Source organism: Amphiprion ocellaris, chromosome 19, assembly GCF_022539595.1.
Source record: "Amphiprion ocellaris isolate individual 3 ecotype Okinawa chromosome 19, ASM2253959v1, whole genome shotgun sequence".
Classification (NCBI taxonomy): Eukaryota; Metazoa; Chordata; class Actinopteri; family Pomacentridae; genus Amphiprion; species Amphiprion ocellaris.
The window spans coordinates 5230487-5243674 of NC_072784.1; the positions used below are offsets into that span (position 1 = coordinate 5230487).

Genomic DNA, 13188 nt, shown 5'->3' on the forward strand with positions numbered 1-13188 from the left:
TGAAGGTCAAGACTTTTTCCACCCACCCATTTACCCTCCTGAGCACACCAGCTCCCCTACAACTCCTCAGACGCTCTGGTGATGTGGCAACAAGTTGACTCCAACGGGAGCGATTATCCTTCTGTCTTTGCATAATTTTAAGCGCTTTGTACAGACAATAACCACTCCATTTGTTGTTAGTGAAGTGGTTTTGAGGGACCAAACCAACTCCTACAACGCAGGTTTCCAAACATAAAGTGATTGCTGTAATACAGTTACATGCAAAATTATTCAACCCCCCTGACATTTTGACAGTCTTTGAGCAACATTACAACTGCAGGCGATTATTAAATCATATAGGAGGTGAACAGTTAGTTTATTAAAATATAATTCCAAAGCAAAAATCAACATTTAATTCGGAATCCATTCAAAATTTCAACTTGTTTACAAAAAGCAGGTTACAAAATTATTGAGCCCCTATGAAGTTGTATCTTTAGTACTTCGTGCATCATCCTTTTGCTGCAATGATCTGCTGTAGACAGGAGGTATCGTCTCTAACGAGCTTTTGGCAGCGCTCATTGGGAGTTTTAGCTCATTCCTCATGAGCAATGGTCTCCAGCTCAGCAATGTTCTTAGGTCTACGTGCTGCAACAGCTTTCTTCACATCCCACCACAGATTCTTCATTGGGTTCAAGTCTGGAGATTGTGATGGCCACTCAAGAACCTTCCAGGCTTTTTTCTCTAACCAAGTCTTTGTTGATTTTGATTTGTGTTTGGGGTCATGGTCTCGCTGGAATGTCCAATTACTGAGTGACATTCTTGGCCAGAATATCATTGTACTTGCCTGAATCCATGGTGCCTTCAATACTTTGGTGAGTCCTGCTTCCATTAGAAGCAAAACTCCCCCACAGCATCACAGATCCACCACCATGCTTCACAGCAGGCAGGGTGTTCTTCTCCTCACATGCCTCATTCTTATACCTCTGATCCATGGGACCAAAGAGCTCTAGTTTTGTCTCAGCAGTCCATAGAACCGTCTCCCAGAACTTCTGTGGCTTTGATAGGTTGGTTTTAGCACACTGGAGATGACATGGATGTCTTCTTGTACCCATTTCCTTTCTTGTGCAAAGCAACTATCTCTCTGGTTTTAACCATGTTGCTTGCAAGAGGCGTATGGGGAGTATTGACACAAAGTGTTCCCATTTTATTGACATGAGTATTACTCAGTGTTTAGCATGTGTCACTGTTGAATTCACCTCAAAATGTCTACATACAGGTGTGTGACATTTGAGTTGTACTGCAGTTATCTGTATTTACAGAGCATTGTTTATAGAGGGTTGAATCATTTTACAACCTGCTTTTTGTAAAAAAAAAAAAGAAATTTTGGATGGATTATGAATTAAATCTTGATTTTTGCTTTGGTATTATATTTCAATAAACTAACTGTTCACCTCTTATATGATTTATTAATCGCCTGCAGTTGTAACGTTGCTCATTTTGCCAGAATGTCAAAGATATCAGGGGGGTGATTAATTTTGCATGCAACTGTACATGTGACCTAAATGGTATTAAACTGGCATTATTTCATTCATCAGAGTTGAATTTTAAAGATTACATGACTGCTAAAAGAGATAATTTCTAAATTTAATGTATTAAACCCATCGATAAATCAGTCTAAACAAAGTTACCAGACGTAAACATCTGAAACAATACTATAGTATTACCTATAATCATCCGCTGTAATGTTATGATTATGCTATAAACTGCAAATTTTTATTGGTCATAACTATCCTTTTACTTTAAAGTTTCACAAAGAGATACAGTTGATTCAGATAAAAGTAGCTGTAGATGTTTAGGAACTAGGCAACAAAGATTCAACAAGAGGCATGAGATTTTGAAGGGAATGATTTTTTTTAAAAAAACATCCTGCAAAGGATTGGCTCTTTTAGATATATAAAACTTAGAAATTATTCATACCACTAGCAAATTTTAACTTAAAGTTACTTTTAAGTCTAAATAAAAGCTGAGAAATGATTTTTTCCACAATGATGCCTCTTGTACATCATTTTATTATCTTTTGGGAAACACCTGTGTCATTTCCAATCAAAAAAAAAAACTTGCTGGTTGAATAAAAGTAAGTCAAAATTTGCTAGGGGTATGAATAATTTCAGGCTTGACTGTAGATTAAAAAAAAATTTTAATCGAAGTTCACCAGAGGTTTTCTTGAAATAAACACTGAATAATTTTATCTAACATTGCAGGAAGCATTGACCTTTAATAAATAGCCAACACTGATTATGAGAGTGAAAATTTCTTTATTCAAAAAATGCACAATGATGAACCAATTCCAACTCTGAAATCAATTATATGTGATGTAACCAACTTCCAAGAGAAATTAATGTAATGAACATGTAAAAAATCTTTTTTTTTATTTAGCCTCTGAGTCTTTTATTAAACATATAATCTTACAAGCATGACTCATTACAGAATATTACAGATGGTATTAATGTACACTACTAGTCATACAATCATCATGCTTTCAAATTGGCACTTAATGCTCATAAAGGATCTGAACCCTGCCTCGTTCAGTGCTAAACTATACATGGACTACTTCAGTATAATGATTGGCCCTTATACAGCAGATAGAACTACAAAGAAAGTAACAATGCATCTGTACATAGCTGCTCTATAGTGTCCCTTAACAAAACTACACATACAGTACCAAAACCACAGCATCTACATGGGCAAGTAGCAATGACACCAACACCAAAAACACTTTTAATCACCTGTAAAGTTAAAAACCACTGATAAGGTGTCGGGACAGCAGAGACTCATAGAAAACTTTATTGTATGTTTAAAAAAAAGAAGGAAATATTTTCCAGTTTCACAGAATTCTGTAAAAATGTCTAATATTATGGCCCAACAGGAAAAAATGAAATCACCCATTTAAAGTACTGTATACAGTAAAATAAAAATTTAAAAAAGCCAGTTTGAAATGACCTCTCAATCCCCCTGCATTACATTCGCATGAGATGCAAGATTAGGTCATGAATCGAGGCTGTCGTAAGGTGCGCTAACTTTAACCCAAGTACCGGTTAAGGAAGATGCTTGGGTTCTTCAGTCGTAATAAAACGGTCTCAGCCACAGAAATGAGAAAATACAGAAACATTTGCTTTCAAATCTGTCTTTACAAATGTCCTTTAGTGACATTAATCAGGCCTGCAGCAACATAAAACTCCAGCAGTCGCCTTCAACAGCCTTTCTCAGAAACAGACACGCTCAAACATGAGTTATTGTTCTGTTTCAGTGAAAGGCAGCTCTGCTCGATTACAGGCCACATCAGGCACCAGAGCGGTTCCACCCGCAAGTCACAAATTACATGTTTACCTCAGCACTCGCAGTTTTCAGATTTTATTTTTATAGCAAACCAGAGAGCGGCTGATTTTCTCTCAGAGTCAGGATTGTAATTTGCACAGAATTAGGTGGTCGACTTCTTGACGCCAGAATCCCAGGCTTGTTCTTCTGGTGCTTGCTAAATGTCTCAGTTTCTTGTGGAGGCGAGGCATGGGATGAGTCCAGCTGTGTAAACAACCTTTGACATATTCCCCACTAATGCGTACAAAGCCTCAACCCATTAGGTTCGACTCCGTCTCTTTCCAGTACATACCTTTTCTTCTCATGCACCCTCCATCATCCATTATTAGATATGGCTTTCTGACCACTGGGACCTCTGACCCCGGGGTCAGGTCCTGGATCTGTGGGAGTCCTTCTCTCCATCTCATGACTGACAGCTCTCAGCTGTTCAGTCCCTCTCAGATCCTCGGTCAGCCGTGCTGATGCTCCAAACATAGCAGCGCCACCTTCCCCGGTGGCAGGCCACTGTGTCATCATGTCTGTCTCACAATAAATACCAGTGAATAAATACCATAAAAAGACACAAACCACATTCCTGTCAGAACATCTGAGATGCTCCTCCATCTTCTTCTGCTGCCACCATCCCAGTCTTCTACACCGGTCTTCATTTGGTTTATCAATACTCACATATTGGAGTGCACAGACATATGATTCCAGCCGGGCTCCAAAGCAACACCAGGCCAGCTTTCTATTAACTGATATATTGCTCAGCAACTGTAATGTGAATCCACATTATCAATTATAGAAAACAGGCAAAACACAAGAGAGAGTTGTGCTTGTGTTTCTCAGCTCAGCTCCATTGTTCCCAGTGAAAGTCCCAGAGTTCAGGGAACGTTTGGAGCACGGCAGCAACATGGCGGCTGTGTGCATCCATGTTGTACACAAAAGATTCAGTCACAGCTTGAAGCCTGGCCAGGCCAGAAACAACTTTTTATCTACACTAAAGCAGGGGCTGGTCACTTTCCAAGATGGAGGTTGGCCCATCTCATTCATTCTTCTTCTCCCCATTCCTCCCCAAATAATCTTCCAGAACAGATGTTTTGATGTGTGCACCTCACTTGTGTCTACTCATAGATACACTAAAGACAGCTATTCTATAATGGGTATTGCTAGGGGGGGAGTTAAAGTCTGTTTTTACGAAGGAATGTTGTGGGGCAGGGCAGTACCACTAGTCCTTGAACTTGTGCGTGTCTCCGTAGAGCCACCGCTGTGGAGGCATTGCAGCCTCGTTGAGATGGTTGCACTCATCGCTGCACTTGCAGGACTGGATAAACATCACAGACCTGTTAAAGCGCTCACCGTCCGGGCAGGCAAAGGTCACGCTGGCTGTGCGAGTACGGCGAGGTGAGCAGCAGCGGCCGTCCCTACATACTCCACAGTAGTTGGGTCTGTACAGGCGGGTGCTCCTGCAGCCGGCATAGGACAGGCGGTGAGGCTCTGGGGCCTTATGGGTGCGAGAACACTTCCTGCCCTTCTGTGGATGGAGAAAGAACAAAGAGTGAAAAGTCTAAATATGTAAAAGCAGCTGTATGTGGTTGTACTTAAGCACAGCTGTGCCTGAAGATAAATGCTACGCAAATTAATGATGGAAGTTTTGGACGCTCATCTAGTGCTAACATTCTACAGATGGGGTTAGCACTGAAAGCTTCTGCCGACCACTCAATGATCATTAAGACCACACTGCAAAAACTCAAAATCTTACCAAGTCTGTTTGTCTTATTTTTAGTCAAAATGTCTCATCCCACTTCATTTAAGATAAACTCACTTAACAAGTGACAAAATCCAGCAAATTTCGTAGATAGATTCCCGAGCAAGAATGCAAGTGATTTTCTTGTAGGACTTCTGAATGCATACTAAGGATGTTATTGATTAATTGCAAGTTAATGGATTGCAATTAATAATTCAACTGTAGCGACCCAATGAGTCAGTCATTTGGGCCACAAGCACTTTATGTTGGCAGCGCAAAGAACCATGGAAATGTTAATGTTAAAATACCAATAGTTAAAGAAGTAATGAGATTGTTACTTTGATGATTGTTGTGGATAAGTTAGGTGGTTTTCAGTGTTTGTGTGGCTAAGAGTACTGTGAGACTTTCACTCACAATGGGCCACCATGACATAGACGTCTGTAGCGGTTAATTGCAGTAATGACCAACTTTTATTCTGTAACAATTGATGTTTGTTGGTTTTACTAATCATTTTTATGTTGTCCTGACTAGGATTTCACTTGAAATGGGGACAGTACCATTCAAATTCGAATTTCAGGACATATCAGTTGAAGTAAATTATTTAATATGTGAATAACTGAGAGGACTGAACGTGCGTACCAAATTTCAAGTCAGTGCAGTCCAACATTTCAATTATGCCAGCATATGAGGCTTTACAAAAGTCAGGGGATCACCAAGGTCAGGTGGATTTATCTACTGATCAACATGGAAATCTGTACCAAACTTCATGTGGCAATCTGTCAAATAGTTGTTGAGAAATTGAGTCTGCTGGACAGACTGGGTGATCCCCAGAGCTACACCACTTGAAAAACTCTCGCTACAAATGCTAGAGAAATGTGGAGCAGTCTGAAAACTGCTTTCCAGTCCAAGCTTTATGGGATCACATTCCCATTTGCTTGGAATCAGAGCTGCCATAACACGCGGCAACAACAAGCAACTCATTATTCATCATTCGTGACATGAAAAACAAAGTTAATGCAGTTAAGTACGGAGACGAGCGACTGCAAAATAAAGGTCAGAACGGCAGATGAGTGCCAGAGAAAACAGCATGCCAACAATAGTTAAGGATTGACACTGATGCACATTAACACCCACAGCAGCTCTGCAAACACTGGGAGAACGCAGCGAAACAGGTGCATAACAACCCTTTAGCCTCCTGAGTGGCTCACGGCAGGAGGCAGAATGTTTCTGAGAGTGCTGTGTATGAAATGTGAGAGAGCACCAGAGTGGGCGAATCGGGCGCTCTCTAAAGCACATAGCACAGTGCCACTGAGTGCAGCTGTCAGCCACAGCGTCGTACTTTCAGCGCAAAAAAGCTCCAAAGCAAAGCCTCACAGTCAGTTATTCCTCAGTCACGCCTCTGAAAAGTTCTTAGATTTATGTGTTACGCATAAAGACGAGCTGCAGTAACCACCAGCTACTTAAAAAGAAAACTTCAAAACAAGTTGAAAATATGTTTTAGTGCAAACATACTGAGTTTTTAATGCTATCAGAGACCGTGGCCATAATCACACCTGGCATTAACATGTGCCTCAGTCTTGGGAGATCTGATCACAAGCAGACAGCTCTAAGTACGTCAGTTTGCACCTGGTGCTAGAATGCATCTCGAGTGACAACTTGTGATCACATCTCACTTTCCATGCCAATAAACACGTACATCATTTCCACTGGCAAAGACCAAATATGTCGTTGTTTTAACCAGCAGTAGGCAGCATTGCACGTCCTGTGCCTCGTCTGCAAATAAGAGGAAGAAATCAAAAAGATAAAGACTGGGGTTTTGGTGGAGGAGTCAAAAATGATGCCCTATGTCTTTTCCTCAAGACTTTCTAATCACTTTGATGAAAAAAAGTCAAAGGTCAAGAAAAAATATCTTGGTCTTTTTCACCGATGATGATTTCCTGTTTCTCTTTGAGGATCCCAAGGCATTCTCAGGCCAGATGAGATATCTAATCCCTCCAGAGAGTTCTGGGTCTTCCCAGATATCGCTTCCCAGTTTTTTTAGCCTTCTGTTGACTTTATTGGACAGCTTAGTAGAGAAGCAGACAGAAAAGCAGGGAGAAGAATGGGGGGAGACCTGCAGCAAAGAGCCGTGAGCTGGAATTGAATCCAGGCCATTGCATGGGGGACTATAGCCCTGTCTTTTCCTAGTTAAATGCGCCGAGAAAACCTGCATAGGAAGGTGCCCAGGGGACATCCTACTCGATGCCTGAAGCACCTCAGCGACTCTGTGAGCTCTCCACTGATTTCTGAGCTCCTTGTCCTACTATAAACCTGAACCAAGCCACACTATGTACTAAACTTTGCTTTTGTATGGGATTCACCATTGTATCCTATGCTTAAGGACACATATAGAGAAGCACTAAAGCATTTTTCTCAACCTTTAGAGAATTCGACCAGCTCTTATCTTTGCTGACACATACATACTTCCAGATTATTTCGCTCTGTGACTATTTGTCTACAACCTGGGCATATTCTTTAGTGTGTTCAGGCAAACCACATCATCTAAGGTGCACAATGCACTTAAAATACACAGCATCTATATGGACACCTTTGGCGTTCTAATAAGAGAATATACTTGAACTTACACAGAGGGCATCATTTGGCAGGCGGTTTGTTTTTGATTTGCATACGCTCTCGTAAAAGCAGGTGGCAATATGTAGCCAAAGCAACCTCCGAATGCGATCTAAGCAGCTGAATGTCAAAACCTCCTCGATGTGCTTTGAGTACATTCACACTAGCAGTTAGAACTGTCCACTTGTGATCTGATCAAACAACTTTTAGCGTCATATGTGAACACTGTTTGTATGTGCCCTAATGGTTTCATGGTTAATTGTGGTGTAATTTACTGAAGCGTAATCAACAGTTTTGTTTATCAAATAGTCAGAAAAAACAGGGAAATGTATAGAATTATTTTTTTAAAAAAAGGTAACTACTGCCTTTACTATACATGGACTGATCGTGATTACTGTCATGCATAGTGACACCCCTCTAAACGTTGATTCTGAGGCAGGAAAAACACTGACTGCAGTTGCCATTCAACTAGCAAAGACAAAGACTTTGTCAAGAAATAACATGACCATGTAAACTGTCGAAGTGCCATTTTTATACTTCACTTTTAAATGATGTTAACAATGCAACTTTAGGGCGATTTCACTATCTTTGGACAGAAGCAGTTTCAAGGCTTTGTGCTAAACTAAGCTAACTGACTGTTGCTTTATCTTTCCTGCACAGATATAAGAGTGGTATCAATCTTCACATCTGACTGTCCACCGGATAATGGAGAGTATTTTTCCTAAACTAATAATTTAAGCATTGATGTACTTTAATTGACAGTGACCCAACCATGGACTGAAGTTTCACAGAGGTAAACCCGGCCTCATTCAGCTCTCTTGTCGTCCTGCTGAGGATGTCTCCCACACAGCAACAGCACTGTGAATAGACAGAATGGCCCAGAAAGAGGCTCCAGCTACTGAGAGATCCAGGGGTGGGGGCTGCATACATGCCATGATATTAATACCAATATGACCCCTCGAGACCAATTCTTTCCTGAATCTATTTAGCATGGTGCCTGGGCTGCATGGTTGCAGGCCATTAGAGGAAGCTTCACAATGAGTCCCCTTTATAAGAATCTTAAAAGCACCAAATACATTCCTCACCTTAACGGGGATAGACATGGAGCTGCAGGGCCGAATGTTGCACAGACGCGTCTCCTTGATCAGCTTACAGCGAGCATTGTCATTGGTAACACGAGAGGAAACGCCCATCCCACAGCTCCGGGAACACTGGGACCAGGAAGTGGTCTGAACCACACACTGATCTCCCACCTGCCTCCAGGCTAAACGGATGAAAGAGAAGGACACGTGAGGAAGAATGACAATGCAAAATATGGCGAGCCAGAGATGGAGAGGGAGAAGCAAGATCAGCAAAAGTTAAACTGGGAGAAAAGTGGTGGCTGGGAGTAAGAGGGAAAAGCAGAGCTGCAGAGATGCAAAGCACACTGGCCTTATTCAGTGAACAGGCAACACTGACGCACAGAGAGAGTGATTACAGAGAGGGGAAAGCTGGGTGACAGAGGTATGTGCTGTGTGAGGGCAGTGTGAGAGAGAGAGAGAGAGAGAGCACCTCTGGTGTGCAAGGAGCCAGTGGAAAATAAGCCTCACATAAATGCTAACACACATGCACAGATGCAGAGGAGAAGGCTCACAGTGAGGCCGTTTGTGCGTCAAGGGGCTAAAATGGCTAAAACATAAACATGATGCTTTACTGCTTGGAGGAAACAGACGGCACTCTGAGGCGACACGGCAGCACCCTCTCTTACCCGCCAGGTGCTTGTTTCCACGTGGCTTGTCCCACTTGCGCCCCACTTCCAGCAGCTCGTTGCCCATGGTGTCCTTGTCCTTTTTGGGTTTGTAGGGATACAGCTTCCGGTAAGGTTTTGGATAAGGCTTTGGGTAGGGATAGGCCGGGTAGGGGATGAACGGGTAGGGTGGGTAAGCGGGTAGCTGGGGTCGCCGGTGCACTGGGGGCACGACGGTGGTTCCCTTATGGCAGTCGATGCTGAGGCAGCACTGGCCTGGCACCTTGACCAGCTGCGGGGCGGGGCAAGAAGGGGATGCGAGGGGCACATGGCTGGGGCAAAGGGGCACACAACCTACTGCTCCATCGATGCAGGTGCACTGGTGCTTGCAACCGGCACGGAAATTCTCACCGTTCTGGTAAATCCGCCCGTTGTATTCGCAGGAGCGACCTTCAGCCTTGGCTGAGAAGAAGAAAAAACACAGACAAGTTGAGATACCTTAAGAAAACAGTGTCTTTGGAAATCAAAATATTCTTGAGCCAAAGAAAAATGTTAGGCTGATGAGAATTTAAGAGAAAGGAGTAAGCACACTACATAAAAACTTCTGTTTAAAGTGACTGGACTTCTCTTTGTGGTTCTTGAAGACGTTTTAGCTCTCATCCTAGAGGCTTCTTCAACTGAAGAAAGAACTGAAGAAGCCTCTTGGATGAAATGTTTTCAATAACCAAAAAAAGTTCAGTTGTTTTTTCCAGAAACTCTTAGGATCACCAATGCGTGGATGACTGAGAATCTACACAGATTTATCTTTAATAAGCACAGTAGGTAGATAAGAGGAGAGAGGAAGAGACACACTATCTCCACATTGAAGGAGCAAGCACTATTCTTAGACCAGAAGGGAATTTTGACTTGTTTACAATGTCCTTTCCCTTCACTCCCTCAGCGGGACTCCCCATACAACACCCCGGATACCCCCCTGTATATAGAAACACCCCCAAATAAACACACATATAAAAATACCACTGTGTGTGCATGCGTGTTTGTGTGTTTCATGGGGCTGTTTGTGTACACACTGGAGTACTTATATAAATCCCGGAGTTGGCCAGGTTTCAGTCGCAGCTCCTGAAGGTGCTCTGTTTTTGAGACGTGGCACAGGCTTTAAACCTCAAGCCCCTATCAAAGAGAAACCCCAGCCGCCTGGCTCGGAAGCCAGCTTCCCCACCCTGAAGTTACACATTCCCTCACTCAACCCCGAGCTGTGCCCAATCTAAACCCAAAAACGCCTCCCCCCTCCTCCCCCCGGCCCCCATTCAGCCTTCCTGCCACCTCTTGCGGTACCTACCCCTGCAGATGCCATGGGTACGGCCCACATCGTTGCCGTAGTTGCACTCCAGGCCTTTGTGGTGGTCACAGGGCCGTCCCTCGTGGCAGTCTTGGTTGAGCTGGGCGGCGCACACCTTGCAGCAGCCACAGCCGTCGGGGACCGAACTTACCCCTGGGGGGCAGGATGGGGGCCCTGCTGGACACTCACACACCACCGGGCATCCGGCACTCACCTGCAGGAAGGGCACGCTTCGGTTAATGTCAGGAAACCAACTTACTACACCAAGTAAGTCACACTGGAAACAGGCGGGACAATAGTTTGCCTCATGTTACCCAGATCACAGAAATTCCTCAAAGTGTGGTTTAAACATCGCCTGAATACTCAGCACTGTCCCGAAAGCCCACAGGGGTATCTGTAACCCTCTGTCGCCTTCCGCTTGGCATTCGCCTGGCAAGCGGGGATGAAAGGGACGTTCTCTGACCCCACCCCACCTCCCTGCTCCTACATCTTTTGTTTCTCACCCCTTCCTGCGTCCACACACACAACACACGAAACCACACACATCACAAGAGACACTTCAACAACTCCCAGCAGGTACTGAGATCACAGGGAGCCATCAGCCTGACTGTCCACGGCCAGATCAGCGAAAGGAATCCCCTCCTGACTCTGCCACTTTCTGCTGTGCCACCGTCGCTGCTTTGATTTTACATTATTCAATAAAACGATGCAGCAGCAACTTCCAATTTACAGACCGAGTTGCTTGTAACGTGGTGCTTAAAGTGCTTCCTCACCAAAAGCCGCATAATATTCCTGTCGGTATTTATAGTGTGCAACGAGTTCATATTGACCTTATGTGTATTTTTATCTCCATTGGTATAAGTGTTGGATAATATTACTGTAGCTTAAATTTAGAGCTACAGTAGGATAGAAGCGTAGGAAAAAATAGTTAATGGTTAAAACACACACATAGATCCTCAATAAACACAACTTTGTTGCATCACTGGGGAATATTTGTGTAGTACAGCAGTGTAACTAATTACAGTTGCTCAAGTGTTATACTTAAGTACAAATTTGAAGTACTTACGCTCAAAATTGACATTGGATTGTGCTTTATTCATGTTTATGTTGGCGCTGAATGTTCTATAAACAAGGCCAGCTGAAAATATGATGCAATATTACAATCAGCTTCAAGTATTTGTACACACACAAGGAATTTCAGTCTTTTTTTTTTGCTTTCAAGTACATACACAAAAGCACACATGCATTAGAGCACTAGCTGCAGGTTTAAAAAAAAAAAGAAAATGAGTCTTTAGCCACTATGTACAGCTGTAGATATGTGTAAAAAAAAATCTGTAAAAGAGCATAAAAACAATCCAACAGTATATAATAATCAACTCTAACCCCAGTAAAATACAACTGACACATAATTGCATTGGTAATAATAATTACACAGTGTAATAAATGATAGTTTAACAATCATAAGTGCAGTTTTGCTTATCATACTTGTGATATTTTTCAATGCAGATGTTTAACTTTACTTTTTAAAGAATTATATTAATTATCCTTTGCTGAGGACCCCTTAAAACATCCCTCCTGGTGGTCCATAAGCCCCACTTCGGCAACCAGGAGACAATACTGGAGCTACATTAATAATCACTGGTCGTGAGCTGGATTATCAGAGAGCAGGATATCATTAGACCATCATTTTTGACATGTCATACTAACAGTAAACGTTAGATTAGGCTGCATGCAGACCAGACGACAGCAGCTCAAATCCCCCGGAGCTGCAGTACAGTACAGGCACGTGAGTCCTTAGTCCTCATTGTTTGCAATGAAGCACAACAGTGACACACAACCTTCAGTTCACGCACTTACCAAGCCCACGGTCGCCACTTGCAAGGCAGCAAATAACAGCAGCGTCCCCATACTGTCAGCTGATTCACATAAGGAGAGCAGAGACTGTCACAGGAAAAGTAAAATCCTCCAAAAAAAAACAAAAAAAAAACCAACAACAACAAAACCCACAATTAGCTTCTGTCCACAAAAAGGTTAAATCCGACTGTAGGGGGGAAAAAAGAGAAATTATCCTCAAACGTCCTGCATCACTTGTGAATTTTCACCGATCAAAGTTTGAGCCTTGTTTTTATACGAGCCCCGTGCTTTTTATGGAGGCCACGCCCACCCAGGACCTCCTTCAACCAATTAGGACGCAGGCGCGCGGCCAAGGTATCCCAGCAGGGAGGGGAGGAGGGCTGGGGGGGGCGTGGCCGAGCATGAATGCAGTCATTCATAAAAATTCTGAATTACTACATTCCAAAGAGGACCTGGCTTTGGGGTGTTTATTTATTTATGTTCGAGCGAAAATAATATTTTTGATGCTTTAAAGTTCTTTTCACACGCATACCTCTGTCCGGCTGCTGCTTTGTGAAAAGTAAAATAAATATACTCAGC

The 13188-nt window shown here is 42.9% G+C and overlaps 1 protein-coding gene across 1 annotated transcript; it reads right to left on the reverse strand.

Annotated features, from left to right (window-relative positions):
- Nucleotides 1–2274: 2274 nt before the first annotated feature.
- si:ch211-106h11.3 (CCN family member 1) lies at nucleotides 2275–12853 on the reverse strand. The gene is made up of 5 exons (XM_023273598.3): nucleotides 12613–12853; nucleotides 10756–10969; nucleotides 9438–9878; nucleotides 8776–8954; nucleotides 2275–4867 (listed from the first exon to the last, which is right to left on the reverse strand). The coding sequence occupies exons 1-5, from the start codon at nucleotides 12661–12663 to the stop codon at nucleotides 4562–4564; spliced, it is 1191 nt and encodes a 396-aa protein (XP_023129366.2). The 5' UTR covers nucleotides 12664–12853; the 3' UTR covers nucleotides 2275–4561.
- Nucleotides 12854–13188: the final 335 nt, after the last annotated feature.